General features: G+C 45.8%; 1 protein-coding gene across 1 annotated transcript in view; it reads right to left on the bottom strand.

Annotated features, from left to right (window-relative positions):
* Positions 1 to 6,870: 6,870 nt before the first annotated feature.
* HOPX (HOP homeobox) overlaps positions 6,871 to 24,318 on the bottom strand; it is a 31,903-nt gene continuing 14,455 nt past the window's right edge. Inside the window, exons 2-3 of the mRNA XM_021701576.1 lie at positions 13,816 to 13,972; positions 6,871 to 7,411 (exon numbers count right to left, since the gene is read on the bottom strand). Coding sequence (XP_021557251.1) covers positions 7,334 to 7,411; positions 13,816 to 13,959 — 222 coding nt within the window. The 5' untranslated portion in view covers positions 13,960 to 13,972 and the 3' untranslated portion in view covers positions 6,871 to 7,333. The remainder of the gene's footprint in view (positions 7,412 to 13,815; positions 13,973 to 24,318) is intronic.

Here is a 24,318-nt window from a genome sequence, read left to right as displayed (position 1 = left end):
TAACCTAATCTCAGAAGTGACACATCATCATTTCTGCTTCTTTACTAGTCACACAGACCAACCCTGGTACAATGTGGGAAGGGACTATGCAAAGGTGTGAATACCAGGAGGCAGAGATCATTAGAGGCATCCTGGAGGCTGGCTAAAAAACCTAACTAGAAGAGAGGTGAGAAAAGCTAGTCTTTAGGTGGGCAGCCATCTCCTTGGATAAAACTATAGGAAGAAGGGGAGAAGGGCTAAGGAGACATACAGAATTCTCTGCTCTGGTGTCTAGCCACACACATATACCTGGGCACTCTCCTTCTCATACATGAATATACATTCTATATCCTAAAAAGATTCTAGGCTTCTGAATTGTAGTTCACAGCTGTGCCCGAGGATTCTCATCCTTAGGGTCACTATCCCCAGAAACTTGCCTTCTTCCCTCCCAGACAATGCCAGATTCCCACATAAAAAGCTTTTTTTTTTTTTTAAAGATTTTATTTATTTATTTGACAGAGAGAGAGACAGTGAGAGAGGGAACACAAGCAGGGGGAGTGGGAGAGGGAGAAGCAGGCTTCCCGCCGAGCAGGGAGCCCGATGCGGGGCTCGATCCCAGGACCCTGGGGTCATGACCTGAGCCGAAGGCAGACGCTTAACGACTGAGCCACCCAGGCGCCCCCCCACATAAAAAGCTTTTTAAGAAAGGAGTGGGGAAAGGGAGCTTCCAACTGGAAGAAAGAATAAGAAAATCCTTCTCAGGGCACCTGGGTGGTTCAGTCGGTTAAGTAACTGACCCTTGATTTCAGCTCAGGTCATGATCTCAGGGTCGTGAGATAGAGCCCCATGTTGGGCTCCCTGCTCAGCAGGGAGTCTGCTTGGGATTCTCTCTCTCCCTCTCCCTGCTCATGTTCTTTCTCTCTCTCTCTGTGTATTAAAAAAAAAGAAGAAAAATAAATCCTTCTACATTGCTAATCTGGAACTCCAAGGATGAGTCATATGAACTATGAGTCATTTTACCATTGTATGTAAGTAGCTGGATGAGTTACATAAGTTGAGATTCAAATCTACTGTTTCTTATGTTTTTCTAAGGTGGTAAACTCTTATAAGAAACCACATCGAAATCTATATTTACAGGAGCATTTCCCCAGTGTGACAGCACTTAAATACTTTAAAGTGTACAAATGACGGTGAAGGAGAAGGGAGAAAATCTCTAGAAGCCTCTACTTCTTCCTGCCTATAATGTTTATGTAGGGCACAGCAACATAGTACTGGGCTTCATCAAACCCCCAAATCTTCTGCTTTCCTGCCAACAGAAGCAGTGGCTCATGTCCCAGATCTTTGCCTGACTTATGTCCACTTCACTACCTCTCAGTACTTCCATCATGGGAAAAGAATGTGAAGGTTCAAATTATTTTTTGTACTTCCATTGTTATGGCTAGATAATTTGGCATTGAATTTGGGCAGGGATACATTTGAAAGAGTTGGTATCAGGTTTTAAAATGACCTTTTAGTGGACAGTGGATTCTGTGGAGCAAAATTCTACGTGGAGGTGGCAAGGGTTAAGAGAGAGTAGCAAAATGTCACCCATGACATTCTGTCAGTTCAAAGAAGTATGTCCTTGATGTCCATAAATTATCTACTTGTCATCTTGTCCTTTAATGTGCAAAACTAAGTTTTTTCTCTAGTCTCCATCAATTGAGAAAAATCTGGTACTCTGCCCAACTATTTCCAAGGTTTATTGGCCTGTAAATTCCTGGTTGTTTTTTTTTTTTTTTTGCTCGGATTCCCTGCTTCTCCTGGATTCTTAATTACTCTAGTAGCTAAAAGTCCTCCTTCCATGCATTCCTCTCTTCCTTTCTTTACTCTGACATTAGTCAGGGCTCCTTTTGCTGCAAATGACAGATACACAGCAAGAAGAGCATTCCTTAGTTTACAGAGCCAGGAAGGCTGGGCTAGCCCCAAGGGAAGAGTGGGAACCGGAGCCTCAGGACCTGACCTCTCTTTCTCTTCTCTTTGAAACTCCCATCTCTGCCTGGCTTCATTCTCTTCCACGACAGAGAGCCCTTCTCTATGTGGTTGGGTAGATGGCTGCCTGCACCCCCAGGCCTCTATCCTCCTAACTCTCCATGCAAGCGCACAATAGAGAATTACCCCTCCAGTTCCAAATGGGAAAACGTTGGTGAAGGACTTTGGCCCACATGAGGTCAAGAGCCCATACCTTGTTTCAGTCCCACTGTGTGCAGCGTGGCATTGTGATCAGCCAGCCTGGGTCCTGGTCTCATTCTGAGCGGGGTGGAGAATGTGTGGTGTTGTAACTGTTCTACCAGGATCACACAAAGTGGGAGGAGCTCCCCAAACATAAAGGGGTGATGTCACCCCTTTACAAGAAGAGAGCAGACAGAAACAAACATTTCTTCAGTCCACTATGTGCCACAAACATGGCTCCAGCAGTTCCTTCCCCATCCCCTGAAGGATCACCAAGGCAAGGCCATTGTGGACTACAGCTTTCCTGAAGGTTGAAGATTTCATCAATCGTGCCTACATAAGGAAGCCTCCATAAAAGCCCCAAAGTACAGGATTCACAGAGCTCCCGGGAGGTGCTGGGAAGTGTGGTGTGCCCAGAATGGGCGTGGAAGCTCAGCACCCCTACCCTCATATCTTCCATGAGCTATATCCTTTATAATAGACTGGTCATCCTGTGAGTAAACTGTTTTCCTGAATTCTGTGAACTGTTCTAGCCAATTAATCACACCCAAGGAGGGGGTCCTGGGAACTTTTGATATAAAACATCAAAAACGTGCATCCCCTCAATATATTATACTGGTTACCTCTGGGTAGTGGGATCATGGGTAATTGTTAAGGATTTTGTTGGTTTTATTGTTTCCCTTTTTTGCTTATCTCTAGTTCTACAATTAACAAATGAAACTGGTTCAAGGTAAGCAAGGAAAAACAGACAGAGCCTGCTGCCCTCGTCCTCTTTACCAAGAAATGCGAACCCCCTTCCCAAAGCCTCCCACCTCCCCACACCCACCCAGGTCTTCATCCTAAGCCTCTGTGGCAGAACCATGTCACCAGACCACCACAGTTTCCAGTGAGGATGGAAAAGGTAGTATTTCCATTTTTTAGCCTCTACAGCCTTGCTAGAGAAAGGTGGCAAGAGAGAAAGGGGCTGGGCATAGTGATCAATCCAAGCAGTCAGTACCATCTGCAACAGCAGAACTGGGACACAAGGGAAGAAAGAGGGATTGGGCAGTTGTTCTCGGTCTGGGGTGGGTGTTACTACTCTGGTGTGTGGCCCTGGGTGTCCAGAAGAGACTCCTGATCATAAAACGTAGGGCTCTGCGTTCTCCTTAAGACTTCTCTCAGGCATCACAATGATCCTTGTCCCATTCTCATTAGTACTTTGAGCAGTAGTAATTATTATTCCTGTTTACAAAGAGCTTTTTTCGAAGTGGAGTATTGTCATCCTCGTTAATATTACAGTTGAAAAAGTCAACTCAGGAAGGTTAGTATTGTGAACAAATCCACACTGAAAAGGCCACCGGCTCCTTCCTTGCCATTGCTGAGCCTTCGAGATTCGCCTTCACCCCGTCCCCCGCCAGCAGGGGCAAGGAAGGCCCTGCAGCTGGCCATGTAATAGCGGTTAAGTCAGCTGTACCAGGAGTGCTGAAGACCCGCCTCATCTGTGAAGGCCTACCACGGGGATGCCTGAGCTGCCAAAGTCCAAGGCAAACGCCAAGTCCAAGGGTTGTGGTTGGGTGGTAGTTAAGGACGACAGCAGAGACTCTCAAGCCAAGGACGTCATTAAGGAGTACTTCAAATGCAAGAAATGAATAAATACAAAACTTGGCACTTGTTTAAACAAACCAGTTAATTAATTAAAAGGACACAGAATCTCATTTTCTCCCAGCGTGTGCCAATCAAGGACTCTTGACTCTTGGGCCTGATGAGCTCAGGAAGTGATCCTTCTGTCACAAACGGTGTTTCTTGGTCCCAAGGCAGACTCTCTGCCCAGCTGGTTAACTCTTCTTGTCCTGGATGGATTGTTCCTGAAACATGTCTCTGGTGTGCTCGCAAGACTTCTGACGTGGGTCTTAGACCTGGTTTACCATCTCTCTCAGGGCCTGATATGGGTAAATTACTGTGCTCTGCCATCTGCCTTGCCCAGTTATTTTCTCCCTGTTAGCCAGTGTCTATGAAAGTGCTTTGAAAGGTAAAGAACGTTCTCTCTATGCACATATTTATTATGGGCACACATTCCTTCCTCGTCTCACCTTTTCCCTTCTTTCTTTCCAGAAAGTGATGTCAGCATCCAGCCCTGGGTGCTGAGAGATGCTCAGGGCACCTCTAATTAGGTTGCAGGGGAGCATGCCCAACGAGGTTATTCTTTCAGACCCTGGGTCACTGTGTGTTGTTTACAGAAGAAATGTTTTAAGGTATAGGGAGAGGAAGCTTGCCAATGATGTTTAATGGGTTCTTGTAAACATTTGTATTCTGAATAACCTGTTAGTGTTTCTTATTCTGGACTCTTTATTTTAAAGATCTAAAAAAAATTGTGCCTGCATTGTAGGTCAGAGTTCAGAACTGTAGACCAGTGATGGGGTGCCTGGGTGGCTCAATCAGTTAAGCATCGGACTCTTGATCTCAACTCAGGTCTTGATCTCAGGGTCCTGAGTTCAAGCCCCACATTGGGCTCCATGTTGGGCTCCATGTTGGGCTCCATGCTGGGTGTGGAGACTACTTAAAAAAAAAAAGTGTAGACAGTGTCATTCCAGGCTGGGTTGACAGACACTGCTAGTGGCCTTTCTAATACCCATCCTCCCCCCCTTTTTTTTAAAATTTTACTTATTTGAGAGACAGTGCCAGAGAGAGAGCATGAGTGGGGCATGGGGGGGGGGGTGAGGAGGGACAGAGGGAGAGGGAGAAGCAGACTCCCCACTGAGTGGGGAGCCCAACGTGGGGCTCGATCCCAGGACCCCGGGATCATGACCTGAGCCAAAGGCAGACACTTAAGCAACTGAGCCATCCAGGTGCTCCTCTCCCCTTCTTTCTTACCAACAGAACACTGATTTTGCTCAAGGCAGCAATATGCCCAATTAAAAATATTCATTTTCCTAGGCTCCCTTGCAGTTAGGAATAGTAATGGGACTCAGTTCTGGCCAATGAGATGTAGGTTGACAGTTGCCAGGTGAGGGACTCCAGGAAACTTTTTTTGAAGGTCAGAGACTTTGCTGGCATTTTCCCCTACCCCCTTTTTTTTTGCTTGAAATGTAGACTCAATCGCCAATCATCCACCTTGTATCCATGAACACAAAAGCTACAAGTTAAAGATTGCAAAGTAAGAGACAGAATGACCATAGGTCCTTGATAACATTCGAGAGACACTTACCTGCTGATGCCTCAAGTAAAAACAATTAGCCAATTAAAGAAACAAAAAGCCTGTTTGGGGGGCGCCTGGGTGGCTCAGTTGGTTAGGCGACTGCCTTCGGCTCAGGTCATGATCCTGGAGTCCCGGGATCGAGTCCCGCATCGGGCTCCCTGCTCGGCAGGGAGTCTGCTTCTCCCTCTGACCCTCTAGCCTCTCATGCTCTCTCTCTATCATTCTCTCTCTCTCTCAATAAATAAATAAAAATCTTTAAAAAAAGAAAAAAAAAAAAAAAAAAGCCTGTTTGGTTAATCCATTATGATCAAGTTATTGTCCCATGCAGCGAAACACAATTTTTAAGGAAAGATTTGTTTACTGGGGGGGGCGGGCAGGAGGAGTAGAGGGAGAATCATCCAGCAGACTCCCCCCCGCTGAGTGCAGAGCCTGACTCGGGTTCTATCTCTGACCTGTGAGACCATGACCGGAGCCAAAACCCAGAGTCGGACGCTCAACTGACCAAGCCACCCAGGTGCCCCAAACACAGTTTTAACTAGTAAGACCATTAAGACATTTAATGTGCTATAATAGGGGATGCCTGGGTGGCTCAGTCGGTTAAGCGTCTGCCTTCGGCTCAGGTCATGATCCCAGAGTCCTGGGATCGAGTCCCGCATCGGGCTCCCTGCTCGGCGGGAAGCCTGCTTCTCCCTCTCCCTCTCCCACTCCCCCTGCTTGTGTTCCCTCTCGCGCTGTCTCTCTCTCTGTCAAATAAATAAATAAAATCTTTCTTAAAAAAATAATGTGCTATAATAGAAGATGGATGCAAACTCCCTATCGGGTCTGTAAGACAACAGTGCTGCTCACACTTCCCTATATAACACTTGGGGACCTTGTTAAAAATGCAGATTCTGATTCAGTCGGTCTGGACTGGAGTCTGAGATTCTGCCTTTCTCAGATGCCAGTCCGGGACCACACTTTGGTAGCAAGGATTTGAAAAATGACAGCTCTTTTGTCAGTCTGCTCCTATGTTGGAGCTATTCTGTTTTTCTTTGGTACATGTATTATCCAGTTAAAAATCTGCACAGGACCCAGTGCATTTTCAACAAAAAAGGTTTTTATTTAGAATATCATTTCAGAGACAAAAAGCAGTTCATTTTGTTTAGTAAAATAAATTTTTTTAAAGATTTTATTTATTTGACAGAGAGAAAGATAGCAGGGGGAGTGGGAGAGGGAGAAGCAGGCTTCCCGCTGAGCAGGGGGCCCGATGCGGGGCTCGATCCCAGGACCCTGGGACCATGACCTGAGCCGAAGGCAGCCGCTTAACCGACTGAGCCACCCAGGCGCCCCAGTAAAATAAATTTAACAAATACATTTAAATAAGGTAAATTGAAGACTTCTGTGGATCTTTTTCTTAGTTACTTGGTTTTCTGCCAGTTGGAGTTTCTGTCTCCCAGCCTAACTGGGTTCTTTCCAAGTGAATGCAGCTAATAATCCAAGAAACTGCTTTATGAAATCGGACTCAAATATACCTCTGTATTCTCACTCAATCTCAGTGTATTAGCGCAACATAAGGAAAACAACTTAGGGAAGTAGAATCAGAAGGAAATGCTTCCCCCTTGTGTTATCTTTTCAACAGAGGCCTTGGCCACTCTGAAATGGATGGTAAAAATGAACTGGTACTGGGAGGTGATGGTCAAAAGCAAACTTAGATGATTTTCACACCATCTATTATCAAGACCCAAAAGGAAAGGCAAGCCCCAAGACTTCCCAGCCAAGCCACTGCTTTATACAGAAGCCACATATAGCTTCCTAGGGTTACTTTCTTTTCTGGTTATGTACATTAAAAAAATACAACATTGTGTTAAATAGCAGGACAGCTAACAATGAAACACACAGCACTACACTGAAAAACCAAAAAGCTTGGTTAAGCCGAGGAGAGAAATGGCGGACGGTCTTCATGGAGGGAAGCTGCCAGCATCCACCATCTCCTCAGTCTGTCACGGATCTGCACTCTGAGGGTAGGCCTTCCGACCGCCGCCACTGAGCCAGACGCTGCTTAAACCATTTCTGGAGGAGGGAAATGTGCAAAATTACCTGTCACATACTGGCAGACTGGAACATCCTTTCCTTTTCTAAAAGGTAGCCCCTGTGGCCCAACTGGAAAGGAATGTGTCCACGGGGATGGTTTTTCTCACAGTGACACTTACCTTCCCTGCCCCAGGACCTTTGCACATGCTATTTCCTATGCTTAGCATGTTGTCTTCATTCTTTATCTGATGATCTCCCTCTCATGCTCAGGTCTCAGCTTAAATAGAACTTTCTCAATCAAGTCTTCCCTAACCACTTTGTGAGAACCTAAAGTAGGTTCTCCATCCAACTCCTTATTCTCTATTTTAATACTTTGTTACCATCACAGAACTTTTACTATCTGTAATTACTATGTTTATTCACTTGCTTTTAGTCTACATTTCTTTCTAGAATATAAGATCCATGAAAGCAGAGACTGTATTCATCTTATCATCACTGATTGCATCCTTTGCCCCTCGCACAAGGGATAACATAGATTAATCAGTGTTTGTTGAATGAATGAAAGAAATTGAAGCATCTCCCTGATGCCCCAGATAAAGCTCTATGGCTACTATGTCTCACCAATGTGTGGTGATCTCATCAAGGGCCCTGGTCATTGGTAGTGCTTAGTAAGTATTTGTTAAGTAAAATGAATGGAAAACTGAGCCTGGACAACCTCCAGGCACTCCTTCCTGGGAATCTATGGGGCAGGCTAGCCCAAACTCTCCTGCTGCAGGGCTGCTGAGCAGTGAGAGAAGAAACAGTGGGCCTTCCAGCTTACTCAGAATCTTCTAGCTCTCTATGCCCCAAATAGTCACATCCCACAAAAGAGACCATGGATTTAGGGAAGGCCCCAGATGGGATGCTTCTAGACATGGCACCTTGTGAGGGCTAAAACACTTTTCTATGTCATGGGGCTGCCCTTACTATGCTACGAGGGGTGGGGATTCTGCACACGGGAGACAAGGAGACCCACGCTGGTGAATAGGCTGGGTGTCGATCAGGTCGGCCAGGAGGAAACTGGGGATTTTAAAAAACAATGTTGAAGAGGGACTAGTGAGAAAACAGAAGAGGCAGGCACTGATCCTCATGGGAGAAGATGAGTCAGAGGGCCCTGTGGGAAGTCAGACCTCAGGCTTTATTCTCCTGTGTTTCCCAGCCTTTCACACATCATGGCAAACATTGGGAATGATGATATTTTCATGTCACACTGGGACAAACAGGCAAGTTGCTTGGGTAGGTGACCACCAGGGACTCTGCAGTCCTGGGCCCTGCCAGTAGGAAGCTCTATGGTGATCAGTTGGCTACAGGAACTTGAAGAAACCCCTTAAATACAGCACCAGTCAGCTCAACTGTACCTGAAAAGGAAAGCTTAGGGGGTCTTTACTGTCCCTTCTGGAGTTTTTATAATTCACCTATTCCAGAGCTAAGCACATGATGGGGGCAGAAAAGCAGCAGAAAGAACACAGCTATGGGATGGACCCCAGACCTGGGATGTGCTGATGGAGATGGTTAGAAACATCCAGAGGGCTCTGACTTTAGTATGGCCAGCTGCAGATTCAACCTGGGGACAAAGAGGGTGGACTCTAGGGTCCTGCTGGGGAAGGTCTCATCTCTGCAGAGATCTAGGGAGATGACAGGCAGTGCAGCCTAAGCCCAAGATCAGAAGAAAGGGTGAGAACCACAGGGAAGGAGTGCTTCTAGGGATCGAGGTCTGTAGAGCCAGAAGGGAGTGGGGCCAAAGGGCCATTTAGGGCTCTGCACCAATGCCAAGCTGGCTAAAGAGCATGGGACCATACTTACAACTTACGTGGCTGTCAAGGTCAGTTGTCTTGTACTGTGAGGTGGCAACAGAGACAATAACCTAAAGCCAAGGGCAGCAGACTACCTGTCTGGGGTAGTGGATCTCCAGGTGCCATATTCTACTCCTGGAAATCACTAGCCCTAAGGAGAAGAGAGCTCACGTTAACTTCGGTGGCTTTAACCAAAGTTCCACTGCTAAAGGCAGGTGCATTTTCTTCTGTAATCTGTGTGTGTCTCGGTAACTCTGGAGTCTGGTGTGAGAGCAGCGTGGTTCCAGTTTCACTAACGAGGTAGCTCCGAGGGGGTTTTGAGACTACAAGGTCTGATTCAATAGGACTTCCAGTTACTAGAGCTGAATACATGGCAAAGTTTTAAAGACTGACTAATTAAAACTTGGAGGAGGAAAGTCTCATTTTCTACCAGGATTCATTTAAGACAAAATGCTTGAGCTGGCCTCATTCAGAAGAGCCACCCATATCTTTATACTAGTAATGAATATTAATGTACAGTTACCAAAAATAACTTCAGCGAGGACCACATTTGTGAACTGGAGAGTTGGCGTCCAAATGCCTAACATGGTGAGCCCTAGTGCTGGGGGGGGTGGGACGAAATTCAAGAAAAGCAGAACGATTTTCTAAAGATACATATTTTAAATCAGGTATATATATATGACAGTTTGGCAAACCAGGTGCTGTCCAACAAAAACCATTAAACACCTTGCTTGCTTCTTTTCCCCTCCAGAGCTGAATCTTATCACATCTCACTCACATCAATACGAATTTTCCACCTGGCTTTATTCTTCTCTTCCTTGTTCCAGTCATCCCCTGAGAAAGACATTCATCCCTCACTGGCTTATAAATGAATGCCCTCATTACCTCACCCCATTGATGGAGATTTATTTACTCTGAGTGAACGGATGATAATTAGACACTGTGATGGGGAGGGCTGGAGGCAAAATAACATTGTTCCTGTCCTTTTCTCTAGTAGCTAACATTTTATTCTTTTCAGGGGGAGACCTTTAGAGGTCTTTATTCCACTGATAAAACGTCCAACAACTAAAACCACAGAGTTCTGGGAATAGTCCCAGGGCATTAAGAAGAGATAAAGATACTGGGAACCAACACTGGCTACACGGGGCTTGAGTTTGTGATTCTAGAAAATGCCAGATCTGCCCGACCTCCCCAGGGATTGATAAAAGACCTTTCCCAGCCCCTTCTAACACTGACTTCAAAATAATAAAAGACACAGGGGTTGGGTCTATCTATATCTAGGTTTATCTAATGCAAATGTAGGAGATAGCTTATTACTGTCATGAGAGAAAAAAAAAAGAACTCATTCTAGGATCCCAGCAAATGCAACTTAGAAAGTTAACATTAAAGCTCCGATCCCCTCACTCCCGGTTCCTACAGGTGTCCCCCCAATAGCAGAGAACACTGTCCTACTGTGGGACAGTCACAAAGAGGTCATCAAAGCCCCCAGAGAATGTTTCAAACTTCCAGTCCCTCCTGCCCCTGCCAAAGTATCAGCAATGTGAATCAGCTCTTGTTCATTATCTCAAAGGAGCATCTCGTGCTTATTTTTTTCTACTAAAGTATTACTTGTTCTAGGACAATGAAGAATATCACTCCAATCCTGGAGGTGGGTGGTGTTAGGGGTGAGGGATCAGGCATAAGAAATAAATATTATTTTGGCTTTGGATATCTCTCCCTGTGAAAAAGGGGCAACACAGATAGAGACTAGAAACGGGATGTGCTGATACCAGGCACAGCTTCTACGCAGGTCCAGCAGACCCTGGCCTTCCTGGAGTTATTTGAAGACGCCCTGCAAAGCCTGCTATAAATTAAAATAATTTTATTTATGCCTGAAAGTTCACCATTGTCCATTAGATCTCCAGAAGACACTTTCAAAAATATAAATGTTATTTGAGGGGGCACCTGGGTGGCTCAGTCGAGTAAGCATCCAACTCTTGATTTCAGTTCAGGTCATGATCTCAGGGTTGTGAGATCGAGCCCCACGTTGGGCTCCTTGCTGGGCATGGAGCCTGCTTAAGATTCTCTCCCTTTCCCTCTCCTTCTGCCCCTCCCGCTCTCTAAAATAGATATATGTTGCTTGAGAAGATTAAAGAAGAAACCATTCTTATGAAGCAGTGTACATGGGGGTGGGGTGAGCTGGAAAAGAGTTTGGGTGGAAAGGATGGGAAGTTGGAAAATGGGACCCAACCAAGGAGTGACACCCTGAGGCAGCTTCTTCCCCTGAACTTGCTAAACCTGGCCTCCCTCTGAGCTCTGGGGTCTCTGACGCTTCCCTGCGGGCCTACACAGGAAGGCAGAGGGGCAAGCAGAACTGTGGCAGCCTCAGAGAGGAAGGTGTTGGCCCCATGGCAGGAAAAGGAAGCCAGGGGCCCTGCTCTGAGGCTGACTCACCCCTACACCCACTCATTTCAGGATTGCATCCATCATTTGTTCATCTGAGGACGATGGCAGAGGGGCAATGGGAAGAGCCTGCCAGGGGGAGGGGGGCAGGTGAACCTGCTGTCAGAAGTCTGAATTGGTGGACCTCAATCACAAAAAGAATCAGGCGCCCTTTCTTCCTGCCCCTCACCTGATTTCATTCCAGTTCTTTAATAGAAGGTGAATCTCAAGAAAAGATTAAACATAGCTGGGATGCTGTCATGTAATACATGTATTTTTTTTTCTGGGAAAAAATACAACAGAAATGGAATGTTCAGTCGTCCCCTCCATCCCCTAGTTGTTCCCATTCTTTCTCTCTATGAAGACAACAAGGTAGTGAGAGGAGTCTGGATTGTGACCCAGACTGCCATAGTTCAAATCCTAGCTCTGCTACTTCCTAGTTGTGGCCTTGGGCCAGTTATTCAACCTTTCTGTGCCTTGGTTCTCTTATCTGTCCAACTGGGCTAATGCTACCTACCGCATAGCCCTGGTGTGACAAATGATTTACTTGGAGGGTGCCCTGCACAATACCTGGCAAGTATCGGCCATCACAGAGGGCGACATAAGTATTCTGCCTCACAGGTAAGGGGGATTCACCATGGGAGAAGCAGAGGCTGAGAGGAGCTTAGACCCCTAGCTGGTACTGTGCCCACAGTAAACCCACAGCCTTTTTAAATGACAAGTTATTATTATCTGTCTGATCACTCCTCTTTTCTAAATATAGTGTGGGCTTTTAAGTGAGAAAGCTTCAGCAAGCTGCCTCCTCAGGGGGTTCCAAGAAACATGAACTGCTGGACTTGGGTTACATTAAATCACCTTCCATTAAGTTCTGGTTCTGGTTAGTCTGACAGCTGTTCCTTTGCTAAAACCAGATATGCCTGACTTTCTGTTTGACCTAGGAATGAGAGGATTTTCTATGGGCAAATTCTCCAAAGTGCATCTGGCTTAATTAGTAAAAATCATTTTAGGCTTGGGGTCCAGGGTCTTGGTTCTAGGATATCCTGGAGCACCCATTACAAGCTCGTAAGCCTCAGCTGAGTATGGTTCAAGGTGAGGAGAGGCCAAAGTGCCTGATGCTCTGGTCTATAAAATGGGAAAAATGAGAACATCTCTGCTTTAGAGCTGAGACTAGAGGTGTGGAAGTGCTTTGGGCTCCCGTGGGAGAGATGCTAGGGCAGTTCCAAATAGTATTATCATGCATAACTAATTGTCTTTCAACGACCAAGGGGAAAATAGAAGTCAGAGTAAACTCTGGATAGGGTTGGTTTGTTTGTTTTAAGTCAGCTGAAGGAGCCAACATTGCACCTGGAGGTTAATAATCATGGGCAGTGTTGCATTCTCTACCCTAAACAATATTCGGAATAACACAGGAGCTTTTAAAAAATCAGCGCGCTTAAGGGGACATCTGCTTCCACTCCCTTCAGTTGTGATGTCAGATGATTTCCTTCTTGGAAAACTCCAGAAAAAAGACTACATCTTAGAGCCCGGGAATTTTTTAAAATGTGAAATCTCCCTGGCTGTCTGCAGCTGAGAGGAAGCTGCAGCGTGCTATGGTGGGAAGAGCAAGCTATCAAGGAGCAAGCTATACCCTTGCTGTCCTGGCAACTCTCTCCCTCTTGGCCTCAGGCTCCTCGTTTGACAAACCGAGGACTGAATTTACAACTGATCGCTAAAGTCCCTTCCAGCCCTGACACTCTCCCTCGAGAAAAGATTGGAGAGCGGGGGGCTCAGAGAGTGCACAAGGCACCTCTTCCGAAGGTTTCGCTCACAGCCCAGGGGAGAAATTGAGCCGGGGGAAGGAGGAGGCAGCGAGGCGAGAGCGGACCAGGGACGCGGCTCCCGAGCCGGAGGGAGGATAGCGCGCTTCTCCCCGCCCCCGGGGAGAGCACCTTAGCGCGGAGAAGGAAGGGTGATCGCGAGGGTTCTGAATAGTCCCTGGGGGAGCCACCGCGGGCTGGGGCTGGAGGGGCAGACGCGGGGCGCGGAGCCGGGACGCTGGGATGCGGCGGTGGGAGCGCCGCGGCATCCGGGCTCCCGGGGTGCGGGCAGAAGCGATGGAAGATCGCGGGAGGGCGAGCGGGACCCCGCGTGCGGGAGACGGCCCCGGCCACAGGGGTCGGATTGGGGGGTGGGGTGGCGTGCCGGGCTCACCTGGGTCTCCTCCTCGGACAGGCCGGCCTCGGCCGCGATGAGGCACAGCGTAGTGGGGTCCGGGTGCTTGTTGACCTTGTTGAAGTTGTACTCCAGGATCTCCACCTGGTCCTGGGTGGGGCCGCTCGCGGTGTCCGCCGACATGGTCTCCGGGCGGCTGCGGGGAAGAAAGCAGCGGCGGCCGTGAGCGCGGCGGCGGGCGGGGAGGGACGGAGAGATCCGGGGCGCGGCCGGCCGAGCACCTCCGTGCGCGGGGCCGTCCCTCCCGCGGGCGCACGGTCGCGCGAGTCCCGGGCTGCTGCAGACGGCGGCGGGCGCCTCCCCGAGCTCCCGGCCGAGCGCTCCGGAGGATCTCACGGCTGAGCCGCGCGTCTCCGGGCCTCCGGGCCTGCCCGGGGCAGGTTCTCGCGGCAACTTTCCCGCTGGGGCCGGGGCCCGGGGCGGCGGCGGGAGGAAGATGACGCGGCGCGCCCTCCTGGCCCCGAGGCTCTAAGGAAGGAGTGCAGGAAGCGCGGCGGCGATTTTGGAAAATCGCCTTCAAAGCTTCCCCCCACCCCCGGGAGAGGGAGCTGTCCTGGAACAGTCCCGACAGGTCGCGGGGGTGGGGACACACCTCACCGGTCCGCGCGTCGTTCTGCCTCTAAAGTGGTTTATAGCCAAGGAGGGCAGTACCCCCACCCCCACTTCAAGGACATGACCCCAAGGACGGAAGTTACTTTTTAAAGTTGGGGAACTGCAGCGGCACTTTTCATCTCTCCCTTTTACAGAGGTGGAGATAGCGTCCACCGAGCTGTCGGTTACTCCTGGAGTTGCTAAGACCGGGAACTGAGCATCAGGAGAAGTGTCCACCGGAGGACTGGTGCGAGTCACTCTGCAATCTGCAAGCTCCTCTGCCATCCCTCCCGCCCCGCCACCCCCATTTTTCCGAAGCCCAGAATCCACAGTCTCCAGTCAGCGCGGCTCGTCGCCGTCCTGCGTTGTCTGGACATTGTTGCGTAGCTACCGCAGAGAGCCCACTTCACTACCAGCTTCAAGGTCTCTTGTATTTCCTTACTTCAGAGCTAAACATCGCTCTAGCAGATTTTGGGTAACATGACTTCCTGCTGCATCCTCTCCATATCTAAATAGCCTCGGAACTGGGCAAAAAAAAAAAAAAAAAAAAGTCTGGGGCGCCTGGGTGGCTCAGTCGCTAAGCGTCTGCCTTCGGCTCAGGTCATGATCCCAGGTTCCTGGCCCTGCTCCGCAGGAAGCCTGCTTCTCCCTCTCCCACTCCCCCTGCTTGTGTTCCCTCTCTCGCTGTCTCTCTGTCAAATAAATCAATAAAATCTAAAAAAAAAAAAAGGCAGATGTGCATCCGTCCTCCAATTTAAGATGTATTGAGGTATCCGAAGTTACAGTCTTGAAGATCCTGGTGGAGGATTTGGCATAGACAGGTGAGGACTCGACTTGGCTGACAGTAAAAGAAGCACAAGTGTGGGAATCAGGTTGGTTTGTTGTTGAAACAAACAATTGCAAAATCATCAGGCATAATCCTGAGTAGGTTTTGATGTGGTTTGTGCCTGGGGAGGAGCCACACTCTACCGATGAGCCTGCATAATGTCCCTGATGCTGTTAGGACTTTTTCTACTGTGACCTGCCTCCCGTGCTCCCTAACAAATGTCTTTACCTCTCTGAGTCACTTGAAGGGACTTGCGGGGAGACCAAGAAGCCATTCTACTGCGAGGGAGTCTTGGGCTCAAGGCACTTGTCAGGTCATCAGGAAATCTCTGTTTTTAGGTGAGTTATATGCCCCCTCCCCCATTTAAAAATCTGTACCAGTGATTCCTATCGCGGTGCTCATAAGATCGGTCCAGGACAGAAATGCCTCCTCTCCTCTTGACACCTAGCTCCCCTTTTCTTTGACCCAGAAGTTCAGAGCCGGAAAGAACCTTGGCGATGAACGTTTTCAGTCCTCTCCTGGAACAGCCCAGGAGAATGAGGCGCAGGAAGACTTACTGTCCCAGCGTTGCCCAGTTAATGACCAGCACCCTAGAAGGGAAAGCCTTAGCTTTGGTTTCAGTCCTGTGCTCGGCAGGACCCTTCTCAGCAGGCCTTTCTGTCTTTAGTTTGGCAGAAAAGATCAGGAGGGCAACAGTTTATAAAGGCAGGGACTTTTGAATGAGCACTGATTGTCCTCATAGGATACCACCTCCAGCCAAAGCTGCCCCCTGGAACCACCCACCACTGCTCATTTTGCCTAAAAGAATATAGGAGGGGACACTACTACTGCTGATTTTATTTTTTGGAAAGTTTCCATCTAATTCCATGGACACAGTTATGCTGCCTCTTTTCAGTGAAAATTTTTGCTTTGTAGAATTCTCAGTCCTTCAGAAATATTAACCAAGTGGGTAGATTTCTAAACTGGACTCAGATTCAAGGACTGTTCTGCATGTACTTCTTTATCTCTTTTTGTTACATACTTACTATTACATAACTCAAGGGCTACTACTGTCCTTACATTTAATCAGGTGCATTTTCTTTTCTATTCGTTTGGCTTCCTGTTACAGGACTTTGAGGTTTCACGGGTAGCTTCCGGTTGCCTTTAAAGTCCTCCTTGGGGGCGCCTGGGTGGCTCAGTTGGTTAAGCGACTGCCTTCAGCTCAGGTCATGATCCTGGAGTCCCGGGATCGAGTCCCACATCCGTCTCCCTGCTCGGCGGGGAGTCTGCTTCTCCCTCTCCCGCTCCCCCTGCTTGTGTTCCCTCTCTTGCTGTGTCTTTCTCTGTCAAATAAATAAATAAAATCTTTAAAAAAAAAAAAAAAAAAAAAAGTCCTCCTTGGGTTAGTTGGCTGATGGCCACTGGACTCGTTTGGCTGCTAAGGAGACTTATGGGAGGTCCACTCGAAAGTACCTACTTCTCCAAGGTACACCAAACAAACAAGCTTGATTTCTAGACATGAGGATGAAAGATCTGACCTCTAGAGTGAGAACTATCTGTTGTTTCTTCACAAAACTCAGTTTCTGTTCTTTCAGCCCTCTTCAGTTGACAGGTGTTTACAGTTGTTGCTTCATTTCTTCTCTCCTTCGCTCTCTTTTCGAGGAAATTTAAAAACCAAATCATCCTGGTAACCTTGCCCTTATAAATCTTCTCAACTCTTTCCAGTAAGGAAACTGTTGAAAAGCCTCTCTGAAGGTAAACACTTTTAGATGAAAAGAACTAAAAATATTTTAAAGCTCCTTAAACTTTAATCTCAGCACAAGTTCTGTTGTTCCTGTGTTTATATTCATAACTTACGGAACATTCAAAGAGTAATTTGTCCTGTGGTTGTGTTTTCTTTTGTGGTTGGGGGAAGACAATGCATAAACCTTTTCAAGAGGTTAAATGAAAACAGCTGTCTTTTTCCTAAATTAAACCCAATACCTGGCTAGGCAGTTTTACCCTTGTCCCCTAACCCTAGAATTATTTTAAAGGTATTTCCCTGTATGAACTAGCTCATGGAGAGTGCTACAAACTAGTAACCTGCAGAGATTGCTATGAGCTCACATTTACTATCTTCTCCCTCTCCCAGCCATCTGACCTCTAGTATCAAACCAAATGGTTATCGGTGGTAGATACTCCTCATCAACAGTCCCGTGATGAGGGGCGCCTGGGTGGCTCAGTCGTTAAGCAGCTGCCTTCAGCTCAGGTCATGATCCCAGAGTCCTGGGATCGAGCCCTGCATCCGGCTCCCTGCTCAGTGGAAAGCCTGCTTCTCCCTCTCCCACTCCCCTTGCTTGTGTTCCTGCTCTCGCTGTCTCTGTCAAATAAATAAATAAAATCTTTAAAAAACAAAACAAAAAAAACCAGTCCCATGGTGAGCTGGCCGAAAGAGAAAAAAGCAGTGGAATCATTTTTTAGGGCCATCTCCCAGTTTTCTTTAGTCCAAATTTCCTTCATGTTCACTCCGGACTTCCACAAAGCAATGGGCTCTTGAAGCACTGTATTTTCTTAAGTGAGGAAAATACTGTGCTTCCTTATCCCCAAGAGAAGTGGAGGCTCTTCATTCATCACTTTCTGAACTACTCTGGACAGGGTGCAAGGGGCACCACCCAAGCTGTCAGTGTGTCTCAGAATTGACAAATAGGGGGCGCCTGGATGGCTCAGTGGGTTGAACGTCTGACTCTTGATTTCCCCTCCGGTCATGATCTCAGGATCCTGGGATCTGGCTCCACACTCAGCGCAGAGTCTGCTTGGGATTCTCTCTCCCTTTCCCTCTGCCTCTGCCCTACCCTCTCTCTTTCTCTCTCTCAAAAAAATGAATAAATCTTAAAAAAAATTTAACAACTAGGAGTGGAATATTGATCTGCCTCTCTAGGCTAACAGGAGGTCTGTTTTCAAAAGAGAGCTTTGTTTGTATGTGTTTTTTATTTGTGTGTTTTTGTTTTTGTTTGATTAATGTCCTTAAGCTTAGAGCAGTAGCTCTCATGCCTGGCTGGGCCTCAGAATCACCTGTAGAAATGCCCAGGCCCCCCACAGTTCCCCTGAATCAGAATCCACTTTAGGAATCCAGTGGGGAAGGGATATAAAAAGTATCTCAGCTCTTACAAGATTTTGTAATTTAATCATTAAAATCAGTGATAAATGTTTAGAACTTCTTATACTTTATACCTGTAAAAATGTGTTAAAATATCTTCTACCTCTGATGCTGTATATCCTCTCAACATTGAGTGGATGGTAGGTTGAGGGTTTTAAAGGAATAAAGGTGTTTTTTTTTTTTTTAAAGATTTTATTTATTTACTTGAGAGAGAGAGATTGGGGGCAGGTGCAGAGGGAGAGGGAGAGAGAGAATCCCAAGCAGACTCCTTGCTGAGTGTGGAGCCTGATGCTGGGCTTGATCCCACAACCCTGAGATCATGACCTGAGCCAAAACCGAGTTAGATGCTTAATGAACTGAGCCACCTAGGTGCCCTTAAAGGAATAAAGTTTTTAAAATATACAAATACACACCAGAAAAAAAAAAAACCATTTAGACACCATGTTATTAATCTTTTTGTATGAATGGTCAGGAATGGGGAAATTGCCCTTAAAATTATGAATTATTGGGGCACCTAGGTGGCTCAGTTGGTTAAGTTTCTGACTTTGGCTCAGGTTGTGATCTCAGGGTCCTGGGATCAAGCCCCACCTTGGGCTCCATGCTCAGCGGGGAGTCTGCTTGTCCCTCTGTCTCTCCCTCTGCCCCTTCCCCTGCTGTGCTCTCTCTGTCTCTCTCACACAAATAAATAAAATCTTAATAAAATTATGAATTATCAAGAGAAATTTTCCCCTGCTTTCAAAAATTTAGAAATAATATAAAACCCTTTAAAAATCTTTCAGAAAAATGTATTTTTATATTGAAATCAGAGTTTAAGAAAGCAGGACATCAGAAGAAAAACTCCACTTCTTCGTACAAATACCTGTAATTGATTTAGAAGTCAAAAATTATAGTGGAAAATATTTGGCAAACTTGACAAATGATTGTCCTTCTCCTATTTCTTAAAGTCTCCAGTGAGAGAACTGCTAAAATTTAAGTTATTTATATGGGCAACTTGTATAATAGAACTTAAAACTGAACATTAGACTATGAACACACCATATACACATAGCATCATTACTGTCTTCAGGGAAAGAAGATTCCAAATAGAAATAGAAAAATATATTTTTAAATGCTATTGTCAACTCCAGCTTTACATATTTAAAAAACTAAAGAAAAATACAACAAAATGCTAACAGTGATTATATCTAAATTAGGGGACTACAGATGATGTAAAATTTTTTCTTTATATTTTTTTTCTGGTTTTCTCCATTTTCTATAATGAGCATTTATTATTTTGAAATTAGGAAGTTTATTTTTTCTTAAAAAGATATCCCTGATCAGACCAATGATCCATCTTGCCCAGAGTTTCATCTGATTATTGGGACCAAATTACATTTTCAGGGAAAGCATGGAAGTTGTTTTCCATCAAGTCCACCTAGAAGATTAGGGAAGTACGCACTTTCATTTTCAAAGATCATTAGGTAGGGCGCCTGGGTGGCTCAGTTGGTTAAGCGACTGCCTTCGGCTCAGGTCATGATCCTGGAGTCCCGGGATCGAGTCCCACATCGGGCTCCCTGCTCAGCAGAGGGTCTGCTTCTCCCTCTGCCCTCTTCCCTCTCGTGCTCTCTGTCTCTCATTCTCTCTCTCTCAAATAAATAAATAAAATCTTTTAAAAAAAAGATCATTAGGTATTAAAAGGATATTTGTAATATACATGTAAGTTATGAAGAATAAATTAACACTAGTGAACCCCACCCAAGTTAAAAATTAAATCATCACCAAGACTATGGAAGCTACTTGTATTTCTTTCCCAATCCCACCCTTACAGCTTATTTGCTCCCAGAAGAAATCAAGATTCTGACTTTTGTATTAATCATTCCTTTGATTTTTAAATTAGTTCTATCACATATGTATGGATCCCTAAAAGAACTTATTATTTTAGCTTTGTATATTTTTGAATTGTGTAAAAGTAGTATTATATGTAATTATTCTGTGAATTGCTTTTTTTTCTATCAACATGTTTCCAAGATTCAACCATATTTCTGCATATAGAGAAGTTCATTCATATTCAGTGCTGTTTCCATTTTGTGAATATACTATAATTTATTTATGTCTTTTCCTGCTGGTGGATATTTGGATTGTTTTCAGTTTTTTGCTATTATGAACATTGCCTCTTGGAACATTTTTTTTTTTTAAGATTTTATTTATTTGAGAGAGAGAGAGCATGAACAGGGGCAGAAGGAGAGGGAGAAGCAGGCTTCCCGCTGAGCAGAGAGCCTACCACGGGGCTCGATCCCAGGACCCTGGGATCATGACCTGAGCCGAAGACAGATGCTTAACCGACTAAGCCACCCAGGTGTCCTGGAACGTTTTGCCTTCTGAAGTGCATCTAGGAGGGTTTCTCTAGGGTATACACGAGTGGAACAGGTTCATAAGATACGTGATTTTTTTTAAAGATTTATTTATTTTATATATAGAGAGAGTGTGTGTGAGTGGGGAAAGGGGCAGAGGGAGAGAGAATCTCAAGCAGAATCCCTGCTGAGCAGGAAGCCCTACTTGGGGCTTGATCTCAAACTCTGAGATCATGACCTGAGCCAAAAATCAAGAGTCAGCTGCTTAACCAACTGAGTCACCCAGGTGCCCCAAGATACGCGGCTTTTAACTTTACAACATAGTATCAACTTCTTTTCCAAAGTTGTTGAACAAAACTATACAAACAATGTATATCATTTCCTTTGCCCCACATCCTCATCAATATGTCAAACTTTTTAATTTTTGCCAAAATTGTTATGTATTCTTTTCATTCATGAGTAATACCTAAACCTCTTTCAGCTATTTATATATTCAGCTTGCATAAGTTTTTGGGGCTAAAAGATTCCATATGTTTACTATTTACTGTATGAAAGTATTTCCTGTTCCAGCCCAGCAGGAGATTTGAGGTATTTTTTGAGTTTAGGGCCTGTCTCTAGGCTAGCTTGTTCTTTCCATGGGTCACCAAAAACAATACAAAAGATGTATGGAAAACCAATTTTAGTCGATCTTTTGTCTGTCTGATGCTAAAAATGTTCCTATTTTCCCTTTTACAGAATTCCTGGAAGTCAGGACTTGATTCTGCACTCAAAAAAAAAAAAAGTTAAAAAAAAATCACATGTTAACCATATCAATTTTCTACCCTCTCATCCCCACCCCTGCAAAGTGAATATCAAAGTCTTTGAATGAAAACAACAGGTATGGATTTAAAATGACTGAGTAAAAGAAGAAGAAAGGATGTAGGGATAGACAGGAAGTGTAAAAGAGACTATTAGGTTGTGGGTTTAAAACAGGGTATAAACATGTAAAACCAAATAATGTGCTCAAGTGTTTGCACATGAGCACGGGGTGCTGAATTCCCGTTCAGAAGCAGGTTGCTATTAGTTCTTTGGGTCTCTCACAATCCTCTCAAAGTAATCAGAATGGAACTGGTCCTGTTTTACGGTTGAGAAAGGTTAACTAACTTGTCTGTAGCATCACAGGAAGACTCAGAATCTTACCTTTTATTCTGGAATTAGCAGTAAAGGCAGTTTGTGGTACCTTGAGCAACAAGATTAATTTATACCTTTAAAATATATTCTCCTCGGGGCGCCTGGGTGGCTCAGCGGGTTAAGCATCTGACTTGATTTGGGCTCAGGTCATGATCTCAGGGTCATGAGATCAAGCCCTGCATCGGGCTCCAAGCTCAGCGTGGAGTCTGCTTGTCCCTCTCCCTCTGCTTTTCCCCTCACTTGCTTGTGCTTGTTCATTCTCTCTCTCTCTCAAATAAATAAAATCTTTAAAAAATATATATTCTCCTTATGCTCTACTGATGTCAGAGATTCTAAGATATCACTGGATCACCTGTTTGGATTGTTGAGCTCTAATTGGAGTTGTCCATTATTTTAGTGAAGGGCTGGCGCTGGTGGCAGCCAGTCTTTCCCAGTGTGGGGCAGGCATTGCTGACCTCTCCAGCCTCATTCCCTTAGCTGCTTCTGCAGTCTTCTTGCAGACCTCCCCATGTCTCCTGGAAAAGCCTGGTATCTGCTTGACACCAAGGTCACAGGGATAATGGACTTGCCCCTCTAAAGTTTTGTTCTGACTCCATCGTTTGAGGTCCTGATAAATTGGGGAGATTTGTTCAAGTTTGTCCGGTAAGATCTGAGCTCTTAATTTTGGACTCAGTGTAACAGCTTCAGGCGCATGCAGAAGCCCCTGGCAGCTCACAACGACAAGCACCTGTCCTCCCATAACATGCTGCACCTGACTCAACGAGGCAGGAAGACTGAGAGGCCAGCTCGTCCTTGAATACGTGCCAGCCCAGCCGGCTGCCAGTGCCCACGCCATCCCAAGGACCTCTCGTGCCCCCGGGGTTTTGTCAGGCACAGGTGTTATCAGGTTTGGTTTTCGAGGCTTCAGCCCTGTTCTGGGATGGCATCTCTCTTGGTAGTTGGAAATCCAAGGCTTAAAAATATGAAGTGCTGCCTTCTTTTAAGTTCTGCATATCTGATGTGCGCTGTTAGGTGTGCTGTGTGGAGTTGCTAATTCAGCGCACTGCTTCCCAGGCATTCCTCTTTCAGTTTGCTTTCCTCTTGCCTTAGAAGTCCCTCTATTCCAGGAAACCCAGCAGAATTAAGAGCAAAATGAAATTTGAGTTAATATAGTCCTGAGTACAAACAATTAGATGTCCCAAGTACTGATTATTCAAGATATCACTTTGGGGGTGCCTGGGTGGCTCAGTTGGTAAAGCGTCTGCCTTCGACTCAGATCGTGATCTCAGGGTCCTGGGATCGAGCCCCACATCAGGCTTCCTGCTCGGCAGGGAGGTTGCTTGTCCCTCTCCCTCTCCCTGCCTCTCCCCCTGCTTGTGCTCTCTCTCTCTCTCTCAAATAAATATAATAAAATCTTTTTTTAAAGATTTTATTATATTCATTTGAAACATAGAGATACAGAGAGAGAGAGAGCATGAGCAGAGGAAGAAGCAGAGGGAGAGGGAGAAGCAGGCTCCCCGCTGAGCCAGGAGCCCAATGTGGGGCTTGATCCCAGGACCTTGGGATCATGACCTAAGCCAAAGGCAGACGCTTCACCATCTGAGCCACCCAGTTGCCCCTAAATATAATAAAATCTTTTAAAATTTTTAAAAAAAACAACAACAGAAAACATCACTTTGCCAAGCCTCCATTTCTCTCAATGGGAAGAAGGGATACAATACACACCTTCACCTAGCTCACAGCTTTGTGGTAAAGTTCATATGATATTATTGTAGGGAAGTATTTCTAAACAGTAATGTGCTTGCTTACAGAAGATATTATTGTTCTTTCAATGACTGTGAGCCAGGCATTCAGTTGGGCGTCTCCTGGGTGGCAAACTGGTAAGAATAGTTTATAGTTTCAGTCTTTCTGGGCTGCAATTTATTAAAAAAATTTTTTTTTCTGGAATGGTAAAGTATGAGGTTTAAATCAGAACCTTTTTTAAAAAAATCAAATGCTGTCTGTGTTGCTTCGTCATAAGATGTATCCCTGGATGGAATTTCTCAAAACTAATGGGGGGGGGGTGCGCCTGGGTGGCTCAGTCATTAAGCGTCTGCCTTCAGCTCAGGTCATGGTCCCAGGGTCCTGGAATCGAGCCCTGCATCGGGCTCCCTGCTCTGCGGGAAGCCTGCTTCTCCCTCTCCCACTCCCCTGCTTGTGTTCCCTCTCTCACTGTGTCTCTCTCTGTCAAATAAATAAAGTCTTTAAAAAAACCCAAAAACTAATGAGGTGGGGATGGGTGGGGGTGAGGATGTCCTATCTTTAGCATGTTTTCTCATTAGCACTTCTACACTGTGTGTTGACTTGAATTTAGTTGTTGGTATTTTTTTTCTCATTTCTTCTCAATTTATCCTTCCATCTATTAATGAGGAAGCATTAATAGGGCAGAAGATGAGTAGTGAGGAGTTAAAAATAAGCAGGAACAGATACTC

Source organism: Neomonachus schauinslandi, chromosome 2 (assembly GCF_002201575.2).
Source record: "Neomonachus schauinslandi chromosome 2, ASM220157v2, whole genome shotgun sequence".
Classification (NCBI taxonomy): domain Eukaryota; kingdom Metazoa; phylum Chordata; class Mammalia; order Carnivora; family Phocidae; genus Neomonachus; species Neomonachus schauinslandi.
This window is presented reverse-complemented; position numbering and strand designations above follow the sequence as displayed.